The sequence below is a fragment of the Saccoglossus kowalevskii genome, chromosome 16 (genome assembly GCF_978046115.1).
Source record: "Saccoglossus kowalevskii chromosome 16, keSacKowa6.1, whole genome shotgun sequence".
Classification (NCBI taxonomy): Eukaryota; Metazoa; Hemichordata; class Enteropneusta; family Harrimaniidae; genus Saccoglossus; species Saccoglossus kowalevskii.
The window spans coordinates 10956151-10979840 of NC_140656.1; the positions used below are offsets into that span (position 1 = coordinate 10956151).

General features: G+C 37.7%; 1 protein-coding gene across 2 annotated transcripts in view; it reads left to right on the forward strand.

The window, feature by feature from the left end:
- The window catches only part of LOC100372322 (oxysterol-binding protein 2-like), a 93193-nt gene that overhangs the window by 60285 nt on the left and 9218 nt on the right, over positions 1 to 23690 (forward strand). Inside the window, exons 4-9 of one of the 2 annotated variants that reach the window (XM_085491024.1) lie at positions 13028 to 13208; positions 14402 to 14513; positions 19177 to 19354; positions 19652 to 19825; positions 22662 to 22907; positions 23317 to 23538. In XM_085491024.1, the coding sequence (XP_085347150.1) occupies positions 13028 to 13208; positions 14402 to 14513; positions 19177 to 19354; positions 19652 to 19825; positions 22662 to 22907; positions 23317 to 23538 (1113 nt within the window). The remainder of the gene's footprint in view (positions 1 to 13027; positions 13209 to 14401; positions 14514 to 19176; positions 19355 to 19651; positions 19826 to 22661; positions 22908 to 23316; positions 23539 to 23690) is intronic. The other variant, XM_085491026.1, reaches the window with a different exon arrangement.

Sequence of the window (23690 nt, forward strand, 5' to 3'; positions counted from 1 at the left end):
ACAAAGTTTACTAATACTTTTTTTTCTTGATTAGTAAATTTACTATTACCTAGCAAATTCCAGAGAGAGCCCAGATATAAGATACATGTATGTGTGCTGTTGAGATGTCCATGGAACAGTCAGTCTCCTAGAATCTGTTCTCACAATCAGTACATATAAGGTACATTTATGTGTGCTGTTGTGATGTCCATGGAACAGTCAGTCTCCTGGAATCTGTTCTCACAATCAGTACATATAAGGTACATGTATGTGTGCTGTTGAGATGTCCATGGAACAGTCAGTCTCCTAGAATCTGTTCTCACAATCAGTACATATAAGGTACATGTATGTGTGCTGTTGTGATGTCCATGGAACAGTCAGTCTCCTAGAATCTGTTCTCACAATCAGTACATATAAGGTACATGTACATGTATGTGTGCTGTTGTGATGTCCATGGCACAGGCAGTCTCCTGGAATCTATTCTCACAATCAGTACATATAAGGTACATGTATGTGTGCTGTTGTGATGTCCATGGCACAGGCAGTCTCCTGGAATCTATTCTCACAATCAGTACATATAAGGTACATGTATGTGTGCTGTTGTGATGTCCATGGCACAGGCAGTCTCCTGGAATCTATTCTCACAATCAGTACATATAAGGTACATGTATGTGTGCTGTTGAGATGTCCATGGCACAGCCAGTCTCCTGGAATCTGTTCTCACAATCAGTACATATAAGGTACATGTATGTGTGCTGTTGTGATGTCCATGGAACAGTCAGTCTCCTGGAATCTATTCTCACAATCAGTACATATAAGGTACATGTACATGTATGTGTGCTGTTGTGATGTCCATGGCACAGCCAGTCTCCTGGAATCTATTCTCACAATCAGTACATATAAGGTACATGTACATGTATGTGTGCTGTTGAGATGTCCATGGCACAGCCAGTCTCCTGGAATCTATTCTCACAATCAGTACATATAAGGTACATGTACATGTATGTGTGCTGTTGTGATGTCCATGGCACAGCCAGTCTCCTGGAATCTATTCTCACAATCAGTACATATAAGGTACATGTATGTGTGCTGTTGTGTTGTCCATGGCACAGTCAGTCTCCTAGAATCTGTTCTCACAATCAGTACATATAAGGTACATTTATGTGTGCTGTTGTGATGTCCATGGAACAGCCAGTCTCCTGGAATCTGTTCTCACAATCAGTACATATAAGATACATGTATGTGTGCTGTTGAGATGTCCATGGAACAGTCAGTCTCCTAGAATCTGTTCTCACAATCAGTACATATAAGGTACATTTATGTGTGCTGTTGTGATGTCCATGGAACAGTCAGTCTCCTAGATTCTGTTCTCACAATCAGTACATATAAGGTACATTTATGTGTGCTGTTGAGATGTCCATGGAACAGTCAGTCTCCTAGAATCTGTTCTCACAATCAGTACATATAAGATACATGTATGTGTGCTGTTGAGATGTCCATGGAACAGTCAGTCTCCTAGAATCTGTTCTCACAATCAGTACATATAAGGTACATTTATGTGTGCTGTTGTGATGTCCATGGAACAGTCAGTCTCCTGGAATCTGTTCTCACAATCAGTACATATAAGGTACATGTATGTGTGCTGTTGAGATGTCCATGGAACAGTCAGTCTCCTAGAATCTGTTCTCACAATCAGTACATATAAGGTACATGTATGTGTGCTGTTGAGATGTCCATGGAACAGTCAGTCTCCTAGAATCTGTTCTCACAATCAGTACATATAAGGTACATGTATGTGTGCTGTTGTGATGTCCATGGAACAGTCAGTCTCCTAGAATCTGTTCTCACAATCAGTACATATAAGGTACATGTACATGTATGTGTGCTGTTGTGATGTCCATGGCACAGGCAGTCTCCTGGAATCTATTCTCACAATCAGTACATATAAGGTACATGTATGTGTGCTGTTGTGATGTCCATGGCACAGGCAGTCTCCTGGAATCTATTCTCACAATCAGTACATATAAGGTACATGTATGTGTGCTGTTGTGATGTCCATGGCACAGGCAGTCTCCTGGAATCTATTCTCACAATCAGTACATATAAGGTACATGTATGTGTGCTGTTGAGATGTCCATGGCACAGCCAGTCTCCTGGAATCTGTTCTCACAATCAGTACATATAAGGTACATGTATGTGTGCTGTTGTGATGTCCATGGAACAGTCAGTCTCCTGGAATCTATTCTCACAATCAGTACATATAAGGTACATGTACATGTATGTGTGCTGTTGTGATGTCCATGGCACAGCCAGTCTCCTGGAATCTATTCTCACAATCAGTACATATAAGGTACATGTATGTGTGCTGTTGTGATGTCCATGGAACAGTCAGTCTCCTGGAATCTGTTCTCACAATCAGTACATATAAGGTACATGTATGTGTGCTGTTGAGATGTCCATGGAACAGTCAGTCTCCTAGAATCTGTTCTCACAATCAGTACATATAAGGTACATGTATGTGTGCTGTTGTGATGTCCATGGAACAGTCAGTCTCCTAGAATCTGTTCTCACAATCAGTACATATAAGGTACATGTACATGTATGTGTGCTGTTGTGATGTCCATGGCACAGGCAGTCTCCTGGAATCTATTCTCACAATCAGTACATATAAGGTACATGTATGTGTGCTGTTGAGATGTCCATGGCACAGTCAGTCTCCTAGAATCTGTTCTCACAATCAGTACATATAAGGTACATTTATGTGTGCTGTTGTGATGTCCATTGCACAGCCAGTCTCCTGGAATCTGTTCTCACAATCAGTACATATAAGATACATGTATGTGTGCTGTTGAGATGTCCATGGAACAGTCAGTCTCCTAGAATCTGTTCTCACAATCAGTACATATAAGGTACATTTATGTGTGCTGTTGTGATGTCCATGGAACAGTCAGTCTCCTAGATTCTGTTCTCACAATCAGTACATATAAGGTACATTTATGTGTGCTGTTGAGATGTCCATGGAACAGTCAGTCTCCTAGAATCTGTTCTCACAATCAGTACATATAAGATACATGTATGTGTGCTGTTGAGATGTCCATGGAACAGTCAGTCTCCTAGAATCTGTTCTCACAATCAGTACATATAAGGTACATTTATGTGTGCTGTTGTGATGTCCATGGAACAGTCAGTCTCCTGGAATCTGTTCTCACAATCAGTACATATAAGGTACATGTATGTGTGCTGTTGAGATGTCCATGGAACAGTCAGTCTCCTAGAATCTGTTCTCACAATCAGTACATATAAGGTACATGTATGTGTGCTGTTGAGATGTCCATGGAACAGTCAGTCTCCTAGAATCTGTTCTCACAATCAGTACATATAAGGTACATGTATGTGTGCTGTTGTGATGTCCATGGAACAGTCAGTCTCCTAGAATCTGTTCTCACAATCAGTACATATAAGGTACATGTACATGTATGTGTGCTGTTGTGATGTCCATGGCACAGGCAGTCTCCTGGAATCTATTCTCACAATCAGTACATATAAGGTACATGTATGTGTGCTGTTGTGATGTCCATGGCACAGGCAGTCTCCTGGAATCTATTCTCACAATCAGTACATATAAGGTACATGTATGTGTGCTGTTGTGATGTCCATGGCACAGGCAGTCTCCTGGAATCTATTCTCACAATCAGTACATATAAGGTACATGTATGTGTGCTGTTGAGATGTCCATGGCACAGCCAGTCTCCTGGAATCTGTTCTCACAATCAGTACATATAAGGTACATGTATGTGTGCTGTTGTGATGTCCATGGAACAGTCAGTCTCCTGGAATCTATTCTCACAATCAGTACATATAAGGTACATGTACATGTATGTGTGCTGTTGTGATGTCCATGGCACAGCCAGTCTCCTGGAATCTATTCTCACAATCAGTACATATAAGGTACATGTATGTGTGCTGTTGTGATGTCCATGGAACAGTCAGTCTCCTGGAATCTGTTCTCACAATCAGTACATATAAGGTACATGTATGTGTGCTGTTGAGATGTCCATGGAACAGTCAGTCTCCTAGAATCTGTTCTCACAATCAGTACATATAAGGTACATGTATGTGTGCTGTTGTGATGTCCATGGAACAGTCAGTCTCCTAGAATCTGTTCTCACAATCAGTACATATAAGGTACATGTACATGTATGTGTGCTGTTGTGATGTCCATGGCACAGGCAGTCTCCTGGAATCTATTCTCACAATCAGTACATATAAGGTACATGTATGTGTGCTGTTGTGATGTCCATGGCACAGGCAGTCTCCTGGAATCTATTCTCACAATCAGTACATATAAGGTACATGTATGTGTGCTGTTGTGATGTCCATGGCACAGGCAGTCTCCTGGATTCTATTCTCACAATCAGTACATATAAGGTACATGTATGTGTGCTGTTGAGATGTCCATGGCACAGCCAGTCTCCTGGAATCTGTTCTCACAATCAGTACATATAAGGTACATGTATGTGTGCTGTTGTGATGTCCATGGAACAGTCAGTCTCCTGGAATCTATTCTCACAATCAGTACATATAAGGTACATGTACATGTATGTGTGCTGTTGTGATGTCCATGGCACAGCCAGTCTCCTGGAATCTATTCTCACAATCAGTACATATAAGGTACATGTACATGTATGTGTGCTGTTGAGATGTCCATGGCACAGCCAGTCTCCTGGAATCTATTCTCACAATCAGTACATATAAGGTACATGTACATGTATGTGTGCTGTTGTGATGTCCATGGCACAGCCAGTCTCCTGGAATCTATTCTCACAATCAGTACATATAAGGTACATGTATGTGTGCTGTTGAGATGTCCATGGCACAGTCAGTCTCCTAGAATCTGTTCTCACAATCAGTACATATAAGGTACATGTATGTGTGCTGTTGAGATGTCCATGGCACAGGCAGTCTCCTGGAATCTATTCTCACAATCAGTACATATAAGGTACATGTATGTGTGCTGTTGAGATGTCCATGGCACAGGCAGTCTCCTGGAATCAATTCTCACAATCAGTACATATAAGGTACATGTATGTGTGCTGTTGAGATGTCCATGGCACAGGCAGTCTCCTGGAATCTATTCTCACAATCAGTACATATAAGGTACATGTATGTGTGCTGTTGAGATGTCCATGGCACAGCCAGTCTCCTGGAATCTATTCTCACAATCAGTACATATAAGGTACATGTATGTGTGCTGTTGAGATGTCCATTGCACAGCCAGTCTCCTAGAATCTGTTCTCACAATCAGTACATATAAGGTACATGTATGTGTGCTGTTGTGATGTCCATGGCACAGCCAGTCTCCTGGAATCTATTCTCACAATCAGTACATATAAGGTACATGTATGTGTGCTGTTGAGATATCCATGGCACAGGCAGTCTCCTGGAATCTATTCTCACAATCAGTACATATAAGGTACATGTATGTGTGCTGTTGAGATGTCCATGGCACAGCCAGTCTCCTGGAATCTATTCTCACAATCAGTACATATAAGGTACATGTATGTGTGCTGTTGAGATGTCCATGGAACAGTCAGTCTCCTAGAATCTGTTCTCACAATCAGTACATATAAGGTACATGTACATGTATGTGTGCTGTTGTGATGTCCATTGCACAGCCAGTCTCCTGGAATCTGTTCTCACAATCAGTACATATAAGATACATGTACATGTATGTGTGCTGTTGAGATGTCCATGGAACAGTCAGTCTCCTGGAATCTGTTCTCACAATCTGTACATATAAGGTACATGTATGTGTGCTGTTGAGATGTCCATGGAACAGTCAGTCTCCTGGAATCTGTTCTCACAATCAGTACATATAAGGTACATGTATGTGTGCTGTTGTGATGTCCATGGAACAGCCAGTCTCCTGGAATCTATTCTCACAATCAGTACATATAAGGTACATGTATGTGTGCTGTTGAGATGTCCATTGCACAGCCAGTCTCCTAGAATCTGTTCTCACAATCAGTACATATAAGGTACATGTATGTGTGCTGTTGTGATGTCCATGGCACAGCCAGTCTCCTGGAATCTATTCTCACAATCAGTACATATAAGGTACATGTATGTGTGCTGTTGAGATATCCATGGCACAGGCAGTCTCCTGGAATCTATTCTCACAATCAGTACATATAAGGTACATGTATGTGTGCTGTTGAGATGTCCATGGCACAGCCAGTCTCCTGGAATCTATTCTCACAATCAGTACATATAAGGTACATGTATGTGTGCTGTTGAGATGTCCATGGAACAGTCAGTCTCCTAGAATCTGTTCTCACAATCAGTACATATAAGGTACATGTACATGTATGTGTGCTGTTGTGATGTCCATTGCACAGCCAGTCTCCTGGAATCTGTTCTCACAATCAGTACATATAAGATACATGTACATGTATGTGTGCTGTTGAGATGTCCATGGAACAGTCAGTCTCCTGGAATCTGTTCTCACAATCTGTACATATAAGGTACATGTATGTGTGCTGTTGAGATGTCCATGGAACAGTCAGTCTCCTGGAATCTGTTCTCACAATCAGTACATATAAGGTACATGTATGTGTGCTGTTGTGATGTCCATGGAACAGCCAGTCTCCTGGAATCTATTCTCACAATCAGTACATATAAGGTACATGTCATTATACAATTGCTTCCTAATTTCAAAATTCAAGATTCATCTGTTTATGATATGCCCAGATTTCAATTCAGTAACTGCTCACCAGTTTTCAGATTCTTGAACTTTACAGTAGGGTTTAAGTTTAAGAACATCTTATCCAGACAAGTCTGCTCCTTGAGTCTGTTGATGACTGTGAAGCTAAGCAAATAATTATTGTGTAAAATTGTTCTGTGTCATCAAAACTACACATTACCTCAGTGTGAAACAGTTCATTGTTATTTTGTGTTAATATATATTTTTCTTTATGCAACAAAATGCAAGCTGGGCCAATACCTTCTCCACTTGCAGGCCCTGTAGACCATCGATCCTTTGACATACATGTAAGTGGCAAACACTGTAACTGTATTTTCAAAACCAAAAGTCATGTTCAAATCTATTTGCCTTGTGTACACATGTGCACTTTATTCGCCTCTAGAGAGTGCACAATCAATTTCCTCTGCATTGTACAATGCAAGTTAATGGATGGTAATGCTGGTGTCCAGTCTGCAATGTCAACATAGTTAACCCTTGTACAAAATAATCAGATTAGTTGTTGACAGCTACATGTTTTTTGTTATCATTCATACATTTATAGACAATATTATACAAATTTATGTGTCCCGTAGTCTTAAAAGAAATTGTGTCACTCAAATAATTTATGTATTTTGTTCTCATCAACTAAAAATTTGGGTTTACATACATGTACACTCAAATATCATCATGGTACTAATGCTGTAACATTTATGAAAATTATATTTTGTCATATGCGGTCTGATCATTCGTATAAAACAGTAACTGTTGTATGGATTGAAGTTCTGTGAAACACGTACAAAATGTAGTGCAAGGTTAAAGGGGAGTATAGTTTGCCTCTGACTGGATTCTCACGAACATAGAATGACCTTTGAACTATTGCATTTATTGTATCTACTTCTTTGCTGCATTAATTAATGATGAAGGTAATGATTTACTTATTATTGACAGTCTTGTGAAAATAACTGGATAACAGTATTTACTTATGAAGACACATACTGTTTACCATATTGTTATTGTGTCGGTGGATGGTCTTGCACCTTTATGTTCTATCTTCTTGTGGTGCATGCACTAGCTCTTTGTGGAATCTGTTGATTTAATCTGGGATGTTATGGTAAGTGGGGGGGAACCCTGTTACTTTAGTACATGTACAGTTTGTATGTGTGAGAACTGGATAATAGGTGGACAAGGGGGTTATAGTGTCACGATCAGACCGCTTTCTCCGATTTCTCCAAAAACACTTGTTTTATGTGTGAATTAACTAAATCTAATACAATGCTCAGTATTGATACTTTTGACTGTCGTTTCTTAGACATGCATGGTGAACAAAATGTCATTTAGTTTTCCGGATCTATTACTGTATCAATGGTAAAATCCTTAAATCAATGTTTTTGATATTTTGAGTTATACATGTATGATTGTTAGTTCGATTCCATCAAGCATTTTTTACCTGTCCATTAATTCCAGCTGAAATAAAGTATGTTACAGTATTTTCTTGGCATTGATACCTTCAAAGGGCCCTGTTTCAAAGACATTTGTACCATTTTGTGGTCTTATATATGGACTGCATAAGTATATGTAATTTATTTATTGAGAAGATTGTATGCTCTAGATCTCTCCTAGTAAAAATAAGAATATAATGTACATGTAGAATATCTTGTAGTGTTATCATGTACATGTGTAATAAGCTGCTGGGTTGTACATGTAAGACTGTAAATTATGTACAGGTGTGCTTTAAAATAGACTGATACATTGATGTACCCACAGTTATTGTTGATGGAGAGCCTCGTTAGTGACTCACATTTGCACGATGTTTACGATATGCTAATCAAATCCATTATCTTAAGATATCCTTCACCTCTCCACCTCTGCAAATACATGTACACTATAAACAATATGGTGTCTGGAACCATCACTCATGAAAATAACTTCCAACCTACACAAACTATGGCAAACCTGAATCAGATGGCAGCTCTCAAACATTCACAGGGATAAAATTCATTGAACAGAGGCACATAAAGCAAAAATTGGCACTGTAATTAATAAGTTTTCAACAATACAACATTTGCTTACAAAGTATCATATCATACATTTTGTATCGTATCATATATCATATATCATATCATACAATAATCTACATTTACTGAGTGTGAAATAAGTATACTAAAAATAATGATTCTCAACTATAAAAATTAGCATTAGCATCAGTGCCAATGTACAAATTCATCTTTAAAAAGTGGTCAAAAGCATTTTACCTCAAAATCTTAATAACACTTTTTTTGAAAGCGTGTCATCATATATGATTATATATGAAAACAACCTCGTTATAACGCAATAAAAGCATATGTCAAGGCTTATTATTGATGACTCTCCCATGGAAACTGTGCATGAATATCTATCAATAGACTCAGTGTAGTGGAATAATTCTTCTTTAATACAGAACCATGGAAACAAGTTTGATTTCATTTCCAACTGATTGTTTTCAAATGTATAGAAATAATGTCAGTGCTACACCTATACCCTATAGCTTGTAATATTATAAACATATTGGCTGTCATTTTGTAACAGTAACACACTTTGCACAAAAAGCCTCATAGAGTTTTATCTCTGCGTTTATGTAAATATGCCGGTAATTGGTTTATTCTAAACCATTGGTGAAGTATATCACATGATATGTGACGCAAACAAGGATTTGAAGAGAAAAAAAAATTATGTAGCGAGCAGTAAATCATTTCAGAAATGTTCAATTTGTTAAATTGAGTGTTTTCTTTCCACAAAATAAATAATCAAGTAAAAATGTTACAGCTGTAAATTTTACAATTTTCTTCTCTCTTGCGAAAGTTAAACCTAAAAAATGTAATTTTGAGAATACTAATGAGCAGTTGATAAATTTGGACTGATTTAATTCCAACCTTCATTTCAAAATTTTCTTTTTCTGGATATTTCCATTACATTAGGCAGTGTAACATTAATATTTAAAATGTCACTACTCATACACAATTGAAACTATAATGTTACCAGGAAAAGGTCAGTTAATTCTTCCGCAAATCGTGATCAGTTGAAATCCGTTTTTTTTTTGCCTTGTGCAGTGACAATAAAGGAGCAAGGTAACATTTTGTGTATAGAAGGGCAGGTGTCTGTTGTTTCTATTCACTTGTTAAATCATTATTATTTTAATATCATCATTGTCAGAATGCATCAACCAATTTCCAGTCATAGTACTACTTGAATCGCTTGACATTGATTTAACTAATGTGTTTCATGGATTTCGTGAAGTTTCAGCCGTCCACATTGTCGCTCTGAGTACACTTAGCTTAATTTGTAGTCAATTTGTTGTGAATTCGGTATTACGAGTTTTCTGTATTTTGATACAATGTCATGTCATAATGTCAAATTACGAAATATAACACAAATTTTAGAATGCCCATTTGCCAAGAGACAAGTTCCAAATTATAAAAACAGTTGTTTTTTGTGCAATAATGGGGTGGGGGGGGGGGTGCTGTGATTTTTAGCCCACATAATTTATTTGCTGGTTTTCCTGGTTCCCAGCATTCTGATGATCTGAATAGAACTCAAAACTTGTCTATTGAGATAGCCATGGTACAAATGTGTAATGAAATGCAAATGGTTGTATATGATAAATTACCTTGTATGTATGTCCTATAACATAACACTGGTTATCACATATTTTTGGTCATCACATCTTGCCAGATATGTTGGATTAATAAAATTAAATGAAGATATTAGGCTATTAATAAATTTACCTTATTAATTGTCTAGGATTATCTTCATGACAAGGTACATGTACATACAAGTACATTGTTCCCAGAATATGCTACAAGAGAATGCACCATATTTCAGTGAATCTATATGAGAGGGAGAGAGAGACGGTTATACTTGTTTTGCTGATTTGATCAACTACTGGTTCATTCAGAGTTCACTTTGAATACAAATCAAATCAAATCAGTTTGGTGATGACTATATCAAATATTATTTCCTCCTCTCCTGTTCAATTATGATATTTGTGCTTTGTGTTCTTGCAGACATCAAAATAATATAATCATGTTGAATGTTCCAGAATTTTCCATTTCTCTAATATCTTCATTAAATTGATGAATATTAAAGAAATTTGCATATTTAACAAATGAAAACGTGTTGATCCCATTACCTCATTTTTAGTAACTGGCAAGATATCATGCGACTGTCAACTTGCTTACCATGCAACTCAGGTCAAACACAATATTTAAAGCACAGTGGTCGTTGCGCAGCGCGTGTTTGAATTTCATGTAAATAAACAATGTATTTTACACGCGTTGTATACGTCGCTATGAGTCCCATATTGAACAGGACGCAGCATGACGACTGCCGCCCTATAATGTTATAATGTTAGCTCAAATCCGACATGATGCTCTGTAACTTTCTAATTACTGGATTGTATGGTGCATAACTTGAACAATGTGGGACTTGCCTTAGTTAGGTTGGTTGGGGTTGCGTGTGTGTTTGAAGGAGTGGGTTAGGATTAGTTGGTTGCAGTTATTAATATGAGGTTATTACGCGGATACCTCAAAGTATGCACGAAGACAGTACACCGTGAGTATCCATCAACGTGCAGCGGAGGTCGATGTGACGGCATACTGTCTTGAGTGTCTGAGCCATGTTTGTTTTTAATATTGGAGGACACTTATGCACATAATCGTACCATATTTTGAATTCGCATTTTCTATAATGGTAGGATGAAAATACCCTGTAAAATACCGAAAAATTACAGAACGCTGTAACTAATGGCGTCACGGTGACAGATGTATAATAATAGTAATATTTAATGGTAAAATTACATTTATATGTGTAGTTGTCATGTTCGATATGGGTCACATGCAACATATACAACAAATGTAAAATCCATTGTTTATTTACACAAAATTTTAATGTCTACTGCACAGCAACTCTGTTGCTATAAGTGATAGCGGAATACAACAAGGTTTTGTTTATCAGTAATTATGCGCATTTTCCCATACACATCAACCTGGGCAAGGTTTTAATAGTGTCACTATGTTTGTTTATAATAGAATCTTTCTCTGTAAAAAGGAATAAAAAAAGAAGTATACTCTTATATATATAATGGGAATAAGTAACCTATAAAATGCAAATACCTACCTTGCCATATAAGTCAGCTGATTAATTGAATATTTCCCATTGTATGATTAGAGATAACCTTTAACCTCATCTACTTTATGGTAATATTCATTTGATAGTAAAACTTAAGTAGGTTATTATAATTGATGCCAAGGTTTTCATGTCAAGGATTCAAATTATAATAACACTACATGTACATTAATAATAGAGCCTTCCAGATACACATGAAATGTTGGCCTAGATTCTCAGTGACATGTTTGCCATGACTGTTGCTATGGTTTTAACATTGTAAATATATATTGTATTTTTCCACATTGGAAAAGCACTAGAAGGATGAAACAATGTATTCTCAGTTTTACTTTCTCGCCAAATATACTATTTTGTCACAATTTCCCGAAATAGAAAGATTGAGGGGTTTATTATGTAATGATTTATTATTGTTTAAATGCTGTGTTACATACCTGGTACACTATTTGATGTCTGCACAGTGTAATATTGTAATCTTCAAGGAGAAAAACAAATTAAAAAATGTGAGCAAAGATTACATGTATATTACCGGTAAAGTTACATGCTGAGTTCATTCTGATCAAGCTTCTATTTTGGTCTTGGGACATATTTTATTATATGAATTAAAGGAAATATTTAGGGAAACCCCCATGTTTCGAATGACTGCAGGCCGCATTAGTTCAGAACAAAGGTAAATCTTCCTGAATCTTTGCACGTTAGAATGCTATTCAGACATGTTTGCGAATGAAATTCAAACAAACAATATAATTAGAAGCCAAAATAATAGTACAGGGTCCATAGCGTTGGGAAATCCTTTGAAAGTCTTTGGATTTTTTGAGGTCTGAAAAGTCTTTGAATTGTCTTTAAATTACAGGAAAAATAAAAAAAATCTTCTTCATTCATTTAAGAACTTTGATAAGCTTTGGTGATGATGTTGGCCTGAATTAAGGGTCAAAATGTCTTGGGGGGGGGGGGAGTCATGAAAGTTCGGAAAAAGGTCTGGAAAAAGTCATGGAAATCATTTGGCTCTTGGTGCTATAGACCTTTATCCAATACCCAACATAAATACCCAACATATTTAGTGTTAGACTAATCAATTGCAGTTCATTCATTATCCAATACCCAACATCAATTAATTAACAAAATTGTGTATTTCTTTTTACCTTTCAGGCATGTGCAGATTATCTAGATCTAGCCCAAACTCAAGGAAGGAAGTGGCAGAGAGCATTACAATATGAAAGAGAGCAGCGTTTACGCCTAGAAGAAACAGTTGAAACATTAGCTAAACAACATAATACACTAGAACGGGCTTGTAGAGGAAATCTAGGTCCGGACAAAGGTAAATCCAAAGGTAGGTGTTCTCACATCTACCTTTATGATGCCTAGATGTGCTCTTTCACCTCAGGTAATGTGATATTGTTGATTCCTTCCTCTACCTGTACTGACCCTCATTCCTATGATGCCTAGATGTGCTCTGTCACCTCAGGTAATGTGATGTTGTTGATTCCTTTCTCTACCTGTATTGTCCCTCATTCCCATGATTCCTAGATGTGCTCTGTCACCTCAGGTAATGTGATGTTGTTGATTCCTTTCTCTACCTGTACTGACCCTCATTCCTATGATGCCTAGATGTGCTCTGTCACCTCAGGTAATGTGATGTTGTTGATTCCTTTCTCTACCTGTACTGACCCTCATTCCTATGATGCCTAGATGTGCTCTGTCACCTCAGGTAATGTGATATTGTTGATTCCTTCCTCTACATGTACAGACCCTCATTCCTATGATGCCTAGATGTGCTCTGTCACCTCAGGTAATGTGATATTGTTGATTCCTTCCTCTACCTGTACAGACCCTCATTCCTATGATGCCTAGATGTGCTCTGTCACCTCAGGTAATGTGATACCGGTATTGTTGATTCCTTCCTCTACCTGTACTGACCCTCATTCCTATGATGCCTAGATGTGCTCTGTCACCTCAGGTAATGTGATATTGTTGATTCCTTTCTCTACCTGTACTGACCCTCATTCCTATGCCTTTGTCCTGCTCTTGTGCAAAAGCTGTAGAAACCTTACAATATACCTTCATAATATGTGTTTAACACTACCACTGCCACCACCACGACGTATACCTATCTGAATTAAATTCTACTATGGTAAATACAGACATGTAGGATGGATATCTTATTCAGCTTCATCAATGTGGTTGTAATACTTGGTATATACTTGTACTACAATTACTAGTCAGGTCATAGACGTAAAACTCATCATTCTCCCATATTGGAATACCCCACGCCCGGTTATTTTTTCACTGCTAAGTAGGCAGCCAACCACAGGAATCTAATCCTTTCTAAGCTGGGTGGTCATACTTAGGACTTGTGCCGCACATTAGGTATCTCACCGTACATCCAAATCATATGCCAACATTGAACTAGTTCAAGACCTCTACATTCATAAATGAATACCCAATACTTGTCCACCAATGAACATCAGAAACAATATCGACTTGTTAATTATACCCTGCCTATGTAATTTATTTTCATACTAGGTAGCGCTACTGAAGAATTTAGTGATGATGATAATGAATTCTTTGATGCTATAGAAGAATCACCAAGCTTTACAACAACAGTGCAGATACCAACTCATATCAAAGGACACAGGTATGTGGTGACATGCACATTTTCAGCATGGGGTTGATTTTTCAGCCATCGGGAGGTATGTATGGGGGTCTAAAAACTAACACTGCGACACGATTGTGCGAGTCGCCGAATGTCGATTATTGCACTCTGAGCACGATTCCCATTGGTTGGTCGAAAAGCGTGAATCTCAATGGTCGATCGATTTACCTCCATGGTCGATATAAAGGTACACCGCATGCCTTATAGAAATGTTCAGTTTTAAATGGTTATTTCGCCGACTGCTCGGGGAACTATGGTAAACAAGTATTTACCGACTACATGCCGCACTGTTCGGTAATCAGCAAGTATTTAACATTGATTTATTAACATATATAACATCCCCCGGAGGGGATGAAAGGGGTAACAAAACACATGCACGTTGATGTTGGCTGCCTTATTACGGTGTAACATCAAGGAGCTGGTAACATTAACAAATGCCATCTTGAAGTTGTAAGGCTTTGTTCGCAACTATGCTCATTAGCATAGGCGGCAGCTGTAAAGCGAGTAGAGCGCGAAGTACGTTTCACACGATGTTACGTTCTTTTTTGTCATTAGCAAGTATAATTTGTTATGACTATATTCATCACTTTGAACTCCCAAATAAAGCGTGTAACGGGTCAAACTGTTTCTAGGCAACCAATATCGTTTTATTAAGAATATTAAGAGAGAAAAAACGTAAAACTGTGTGAATGGATTGAAACTACTGCTGAAGATATAAATCTAAAACGGCAGTGTCAATGGAAAATTAGATGGGTGCACGCTCTCTGCATAAACGGAAACGATTGCTTTGTTTATTTGGCCGATGTCGACAAGCAACAGATTTCCTGCACTCACTTATTCGTCTGATCACTGGCCCTCAACGGTCTCGCGTATCGGTGTCGTCATCGGTTAAGTAGTTTGAACTCTTTCGCGTTGATGTGAATATTTCAGCCTAATCGTCCCTTTCTAACCACTCGCGAAGATGGTCATAATATGACATAGACATGCTTGCAATCTGTTGCGATTCCGATGAAAAATTCTTGAAAAATCAATATAAATTGCATAAACGAGGGGTGAACGCGAAAGTCCTGTAATTTTTCATTGGAATCACAACAGGCTGCGAGCGAGTCTAAATTAGTAAATATGCCGGGTGAATATGACCCTCCCTGAGTTGCAGATTTTTTTTTGCCTCGTCTGTCATTGGCGTCTTTGCTTTCTTTCTTTTTATCATCATTGCGTTAGTAAGATGGTGATATTAAAATAGAATATAGACTTAGAAAATAAAACGATTTCTCAGACGAAGTCTTGACTGATAATAATGCTGACAATGGACGTTAGATTAATATGCACTGTTTGCGACAGGAAGCTTGTCACCCATTTTATCAGAATCGTCAACAACAGAGTATTACTGGTAGTATACATATACATGTTATAAACATTATGCAAATATTAATGAAAAGGTAGTACCGTAAAATTCCTAATTGAGGCCGCGGCTTTAATTAAAATTCATTTTTTCAATGGACGAATTCAGATGCGTGAAGTCTTGGTGCGGCTTTAATTAGAGCATTCACTTCGTTAACTGTGGGAATTTTTTTCAAAAAAAAAGGCTAGAAGGGATAATGATATGCTAATGAGATGCACGACACTCATTGCGTGTTTGTGACATTGCAACATTGTTGAGATTCTAAGGCATTTTCGGATTTTTACACACAGACAAACTTATACACAAACGAAATTTCACAGTATAACATACTGCACAATAAATAATATCTACAAATTGTATGCATTTGCAGATTACGTATACTACAATAGAATAGACTAGAATAGAATAGACTAATTCGTTAGCACCGGTATTTGTCACAAGTGAGAGACAGCCGTCTGACACAGTCGATTGCGACATGTTCGACTTCTGGCAGGAGTGACTGTACATTCCAAGTTTAATTCAGACATCGGGGAAATTAAAAAAGTTAATCAAAAAAAAAATGTTCGCATGATAAAAAAAAAAAATACTCATTATATTATTTAATGTAATGTATATTTATTTTCTTATTTTTTTTGATAACGAAAAGTATATTCTAAAAGAAGTCAAAACAAAAACGAATGCATTCTTAGTAGCAAATGATCACGGTATTACGGTCATGCTCCGTTTCACACAAGTGAATAACTTACTTGTTTTCGAAGTGTTACAATTGCTGATTATTACTCAGTAGTGATTACAATAATGTACAAAAAATAAATTCGTTGAATTGTTGTGAAAATTCAACTTGGTTTCACCGCAAGCGGTCACATATAAACGCTCGATCCGATACGAGATCCGCCATGTTTGTTCAAACATCTCTCTAGTCTCTTCAAACTGTTTTGTTGACCTGATAGGTCAAGTCGCTAATTAACCAATCGAAACGCTGGATGGTGCCAACGTGATTACCATAGCTCATTTAAATATGTTAATGTAGTTCAGCGACCTCATGGTAAACGAAACGCGGAAGCAATTTACCGTTGTTGTGGTGCGATCGTTTGGCTTTGATTTTGATGGGAAAACGGCATGATTTTTTTTTAAATCAAGAAATTAGTTGTTTTCGAAAGATGAGCTGAGCATTGAAGAAGAATTTAACACTTTTGACGATAATAACAGCTCACTGTGGAAACGCAGTTTACCCAGTCACGCTACCCACAATAAACCTGTACTCTTGAATAAGCGTCAATGACTACGGAAAACCTTAATTAGACTCTAATCTGAGCTTCAGGAAACATTAAAATGTTAGAAAAATTTTTCCTTAATTTAAAAATAAATGGTATATCTTTTTCTGAAATATGTGGTGGCTGTTTGGTTTGCGAAAGTTTGGGGTGCGGCTTATATTGCAGACTTTTTCCTGGGATCAAAACTTGTCAATTTCAACATGAAACAATGTCTCAAGTTAGGGGTGCGGCTTCTATTAAAGCTGCGGCCTCAAATATGATTTTTACGGTAGTGTTAGCGTTTGAGCACTGGTCTTTCCGAAATTTCAAAAAGCTTGGATGATGAATCAAGGTACAAATTAACCATTTTATCAATTATTGAAAAATCAAGAAAAAAAAAGAAAATTTCCCTTCTCTCTGCATTACGACCGAAATTTGGCTTTCATTTAAAAAAATAAACCATAATTTTCAGTAATACTGACTTCGAAAATTATGATACAAAAATAATTACATTCATACCACAAACCAACGCCGTTTTTGTTTATTTTTCACAACTGTTACAAAGTATTTCATTTCTGGTGGTTAAAATACCAGCTGTTCGATCGTAGGCCACAAGTGTGGAGTCCGTTTATGATCTAAACGAAGGCAGACGATTGCAAACAACTGCTGTCATGGCAAAATGTTGCACATCGTCACGTGAATGATTTTTTTTCACTGCATTCAAATTATTTTCCTTGATGCACTCAACAAAGTCAAAGCAGACGTACAACATTCGTTGCAGAACGCGTGACAAGTACTTCGCGTTCCACTCGCTTTGAAGCTGCCGCCTATGCTAATGAGCGATGGCGATAACGTTACACTGTAAATAGGCAGTCAAAACCAAGTTGCACGTTACACTATTCAACTTTTCGAGCCAGCGGTGTGATGTGTCTAATCCCCGTAAACCATGTGTCATTTGTTTGGTCCCACAATTTGTCTTCCATGTGCTTGTCGATCACCGAACAGTGCGGCATATTTTTTTACCATACCATTTTTAGCATTTAAAACTTAATTTTTTATAAGGCCTGCGGTGAACATCGACCATTGGGATTCGTGCTGTTCGACCCACCAACCAATAGGAATCGTCCTCTTTGCAGAGTGACACTGCGATCCTGTCGCAGAGTGCAATAATCGGCATTCGGCGAGTCGCACAATCGCGTGGCAGAGTTAGTTTTTAGACCCCCATACATACATGCCATGGCATATAATAAACATTATAAATATCAGAATCAGAAATTTCGTCATTGTGACTTCATGCCCAGTAAAATCTCCAATGCTTAAAAATGTTGTGATTTTCCATCAAATGTTTCTCTTGTGAAATTAAAACTTTAACAGTATATTGAGTAACAATGCAATCAAAACATATTCATGGCAGTTGATATCCACACTGTTTTATATAAAAACAATTACCAGTATTCAGAAAAGTCAAACAATGATCAAAGACTAGGTTTTATGATAAGACAGTCAAATTAGGGGCATTTTGTAAGAGATGGGCGCTTCGCGAAACTTGAACTCGAGAATAGAGATGTCCCAAAAGTGTGGGGGGGGGGTGTGCTTAGCTGAGCATGTACGCTAAGTTGGTCGAGTATGGTATATTTACCGATATGTACACATAATATTTGCTGCTGCATGTACTTGTATAAATTCTTTGTAAAAGCTATTAATATTATATACATGTATGAGTGTAAACTTGGCCAACTTTCAGTAGAATCAAAACAAACATAGTCGCCGCACATTCATGTGCTTCTAATGCAGCATAAAGCATCAAATTCCCACTGTTAAATTTTTTTTCGATTTGATGATTTAAGAATAGTCGTATTCCACGAAAATCGCAGTCTTATGAAGCTCATTTTCTTTGGAAGTTGAAACAGTTTGGGAAATCTCAACAGTAATACATAAGTATACGTTGTATACTTGATTATAATTATTAATTAATATTTGGTTTATTTAGGCGTACAGATAGTGGTGCAAGTATAACCAGTATAGCAAGTAGTGAAGGTGCGGGTCCTAAATACGACGAAGATCTTAGCAGTTCAGATGATGAGATGTCAACAGGTAGACAAAATCAAGGCAGTGTCATAACAATAAAGACACAGGGGCCGCTTCCAAGAAGTGGCTCTGAAGTCAGTGTAAGTTATCTATAAATTTACCTACTGTGTACAGTCTTAAAGGATTGATTTTGAAATATAATTTAAAATATGATGGTTGTAACAAATGCATGTGGCATTGTTATTTCGAGGATTTGTGGCAGTGCAATGAGCAGTTGTCCTAAATGGTTGCAATTGCTGTCTCAACCCACCACTCTCGTGCTATAACATACATGTAAAACTTCTTTGTCCATGCATTTATATGGAATATTTGAAATCGTGTCTCTAGGCAATGTTTACAGGTATACTCAAAGATGATTCTGTTTTGTGTTTTTTCAGAATATCTCGGACTCTAGTAGCAAAACGAGTGGCTCAAGCAAATCTGATTCTCCAGAGCAGAGGAAGGGACGTCAGCGGCGTAAAACCATCCCAGAGAAACCCAATTTTAGCCTTAATTTATGGAGTATCATGAAGAACTGTATAGGCAAAGAATTATCTAAGATTCCCATGCCAGTGAGTATATTGTTTTTGTACATACATGTGTTCTCTTGTTTTGATACATTCTTTTACCAACTGATTGCTCTGCAGACATAAATTATTGAATTATATTATTTTGTACTTTTTAAAGTCCACACATATTAGTTAGTATATGAAGCAGACTCCTGTGATCAAAGCATAGGTAAATTGCGACCAATATTCAAATTAAAACAAACCACAAATGCAGAAACTGCAGTGCCTAAATGATGTTGATGATATACCGTACTTCCCCGAGTATAAGCCCAGGGGCCTGAACATGTAAAATCGGGAAAATTAGGGGGTGGGCTTATACTCAAGGACCTCTTCAGAAGAAAAAAATTGGGGGGGGGGGGGTAAAATTGTAACCATCTTCCCAACTGCGAAAAATTATCCATATTGCATTTTTCGTTCACAGCGCCAGTCTCTGGAAAAATATTACGTCTTTTTGATTTCCACAACACTTTTTACAATGAAGAAACAAACATGTTCATAAAAATACACACATTTTATTAGTCCCCGTTCGGACGAAGTCCGCAAACGGGGACTTATAATTCGGTCTCCGTCCGTCCGTGTGTCCGTGCGTTTGTGCATCCGTCCGGAGTCATATCTCAGAATCCCTTGGACTGATTCCGTTCATTCTTTGCATGTGCCTAGTACTTTATGTGGGACATATGCACATGCAGTGGTTTAGCGATTCGATTCAAAATGGCCGACTGGCAGGCATCTTGTTTTTTGAAAATGTTGTATTTTGGACATGCTTTGTCAGTTTTCATTCAAACTTGGTATATAGATTATACATGTTAGGATACATGTCCATGATGATTTATTTCAGAATTGGATCAAAGATGGCCGACTGGCAGCCATCTTGTTTTTTGAAAGATGTTGTATTTTGGACATGCTTTGTCAGTTTTCATTCAAATTTAGTACATAGATCATACATGTTAGGATACATGTCCCCGACCGTCCGTGAGTTCCTGAGTCTGTCCGTCCAACCGTCCGTGTCCGTCTGTCCGTGCGTCAGTCTATCCAACGTCATATTTCAGAATCCTGTGGACCGATTCCGTTCAATCTTTGCATGTGTCTTGTACCTTATGTGGGACATATGCACATGCAGTGGTTTAGCGATTCGATTAAAAATGGCCGACTGGCAGCCATCTTGTTTTTTGAAAATGTTGTATTTTGGACATGCTTTGTCAGTTTTCATTCAAACTTGGTACATAGATTATACATGTTAGGATACATGTCCATGACGATTTATTTCGCAATTGGATCAAAGATGGTCGACTGGCAGGCATCATGTTTTTGTTTTTTTATGCGGTATCTTGGACGTGCTCTGTTAGTTTTCATTCAAATTTGGCACATACATGTACTTTATACATGTTAGGATGCATGTCCATGACAGCCATCTGACTTTTTGGCCTTACTACTATATTTCCACAATTTATGTACCATTTTCATTCGTATTTGGCACATACATCATACATATCAGTGTGTTTCATAATCAGATCAAAGATGGCTGAATAACGGCTGTTTTTATTTTGGCCATATTACTATGACACGAAACACGTGTTTTGATGTAAATAAACAATCTGTTGTATACGCCATTTGGAACTCAAGTTTCAAGGACACGCTCGTGACAACCCCTCCGCTTTAATATGACGAGCACAAAGAGAACTTTAACAGGGACTGTGTCATTTTCAATGACTTGTTACAATACGGTTTACATACAGTCTGAATTTATGGTGCAAAAATGGGTAGGGTCTGTGGGAAAACAGTCAAAGGCAAGATCTTTATCATTATGTTCGTTGTGGAATTTTTTTGATCGTATGTTAACTCTCGATACAAAGAAATTTCTGTCATGGTGTTTTACATCATGATTTGACCTGAACAACTTCCTTTGACCTGACAGGTCACGTCCTTCGTTAACCAATCAAAATGCTGTGTCGTACAGACGAAGTTTTCCGATTATTGACAAAGTATTTTTTTCATCGCAATGCGGAAGTGAATTACCGCGATGTTAAAATGCGATCTGATTCCGACAAAAACGGTGATTTTTTTTTTCCTAAAGCTGTTGATTGAATTTTCAAAAGGTAAACTGAGGATGGAGGAAGTATTTAAACTTTTCACGGTCGCCAACAAGTCATGCTGAAGAATAGTTGGCTCGTTCACATCCCGTTCACAAAGGTCTCAATGGAGACGATTATTCGGAAAATTAAAACTACGTTCAAGGACCAGGTCTCACGACTTGACGATCACATTTTTGGCGTTTCTAAAACTACTACTCAGAAGAAATACGGATTACTTCAGTATTGCAACATCGGGGTTCATCCTGAGTAAATAACAGAATAGAAAAGGTGCGAACCATGTTTCATACGTTCGCCGCCTTGCACTCTGAAATTAATGCGAGTTTTCTCGTAAAAGCAGAAACTACCATACCAATCACGATTATTATGCAATGAAATACACTTTTTACATGCATATTTTAATAAATGTCATTGACGCTCGGAAAAACACCCTGAACCTATACTCGGGGATGCCCTCAACTCGTTAAATGTCTAAAAACATAGGGGTGGGCATATATTCCACAAAACATACCAATCTATTGAAAATATTAATTTTTCATATCATTTATATGAATAATGAATCATGCATGTAATATCTTTTGTCAAATTATACCTTGTTTTTCGCGTTCCCATGACAGCCATTACTGAATTTCTCTAAATGTGTACGACATATTAGTAGTGCATGTGCTTATATAAGATCTGTTTATTTTTGATATCACTGAAAATGTTAACGCATACACAATAATACTCTATTTGTGTTTTTATTTTAGGTGAACTTTAATGAACCAATATCCATGCTTCAGAGACTTACCGAAGATTTTGAATATTCAGACATCCTGGACAAGGCAGCCCAGTGTGATGATTCATGTGAGCAGTTAGTCTACGTAGCAGCATTTACAGTTTCATCTTATGCTAATACCACTCACAGGACTGGAAAACCCTTTAATCCACTCTTAGGAGAGACCTATGAATGTGATAGGACGGACGACTGGGGATGGAGATCATTAGCTGAACAGGTGAGTGTTACCATGATGAAATTACACCTAGGTGTCGCTCATTCAAATAGTTTTGGTGTATACTTATTTTAGCAATGATTGAGGAAACTAATTCTGTAAGTATGAAAAACTCGCTTATAAGTGCCAGTCATGGTGCAGTTCAAATCTCCACATCTACTGACAAGGAGTTTCACAGCTGTCTGACCTGACCCATAAATGACAACTTGTATGTCATGACAGAAGCCAGGTTTCAAATGATCTAGGTTCATGAGCTCTCCAAGCATGATGAGTTCTTCGCAAGTGTTACATATTGTTAGCTAACAATGCTGAGGTGACGGGATACCCCCCCCCCCCCTTCTCTTGAATAACGTGGTGCAGGTTTATTTGTAGTTGCACTATGCTTTATATTTCTGTTAAATTTATTTCACAGGTGAGCCATCATCCTCCAGCTGCAGCTTTACACTGTGAAAGTAAGGAGTGGGAATGCTGGCAGGAGTTTACAATGACCAGCAAATTCCGTGGTAAATACCTGTTAATTATACCGCAAGGGATAGCTCATCTAAGGTTTAAGAAATCCGGTAACCATTACACATGGAGGAAGGTTACAACTACTGTACATAATATTATTGTAGGAAAACTCTGGGTGGATCAGGTGAGGAGCATATTTTCTATAAACTTTATGCAAACAGTACCCAGATTACTGGATGATCAACCGTAAACAATTTAACTTTTGCTGCTATCAGTTTTGATGTCAATTACTATCTTAAAAATCACAATAAATGTTCACTTCTACGAATTTGGCTA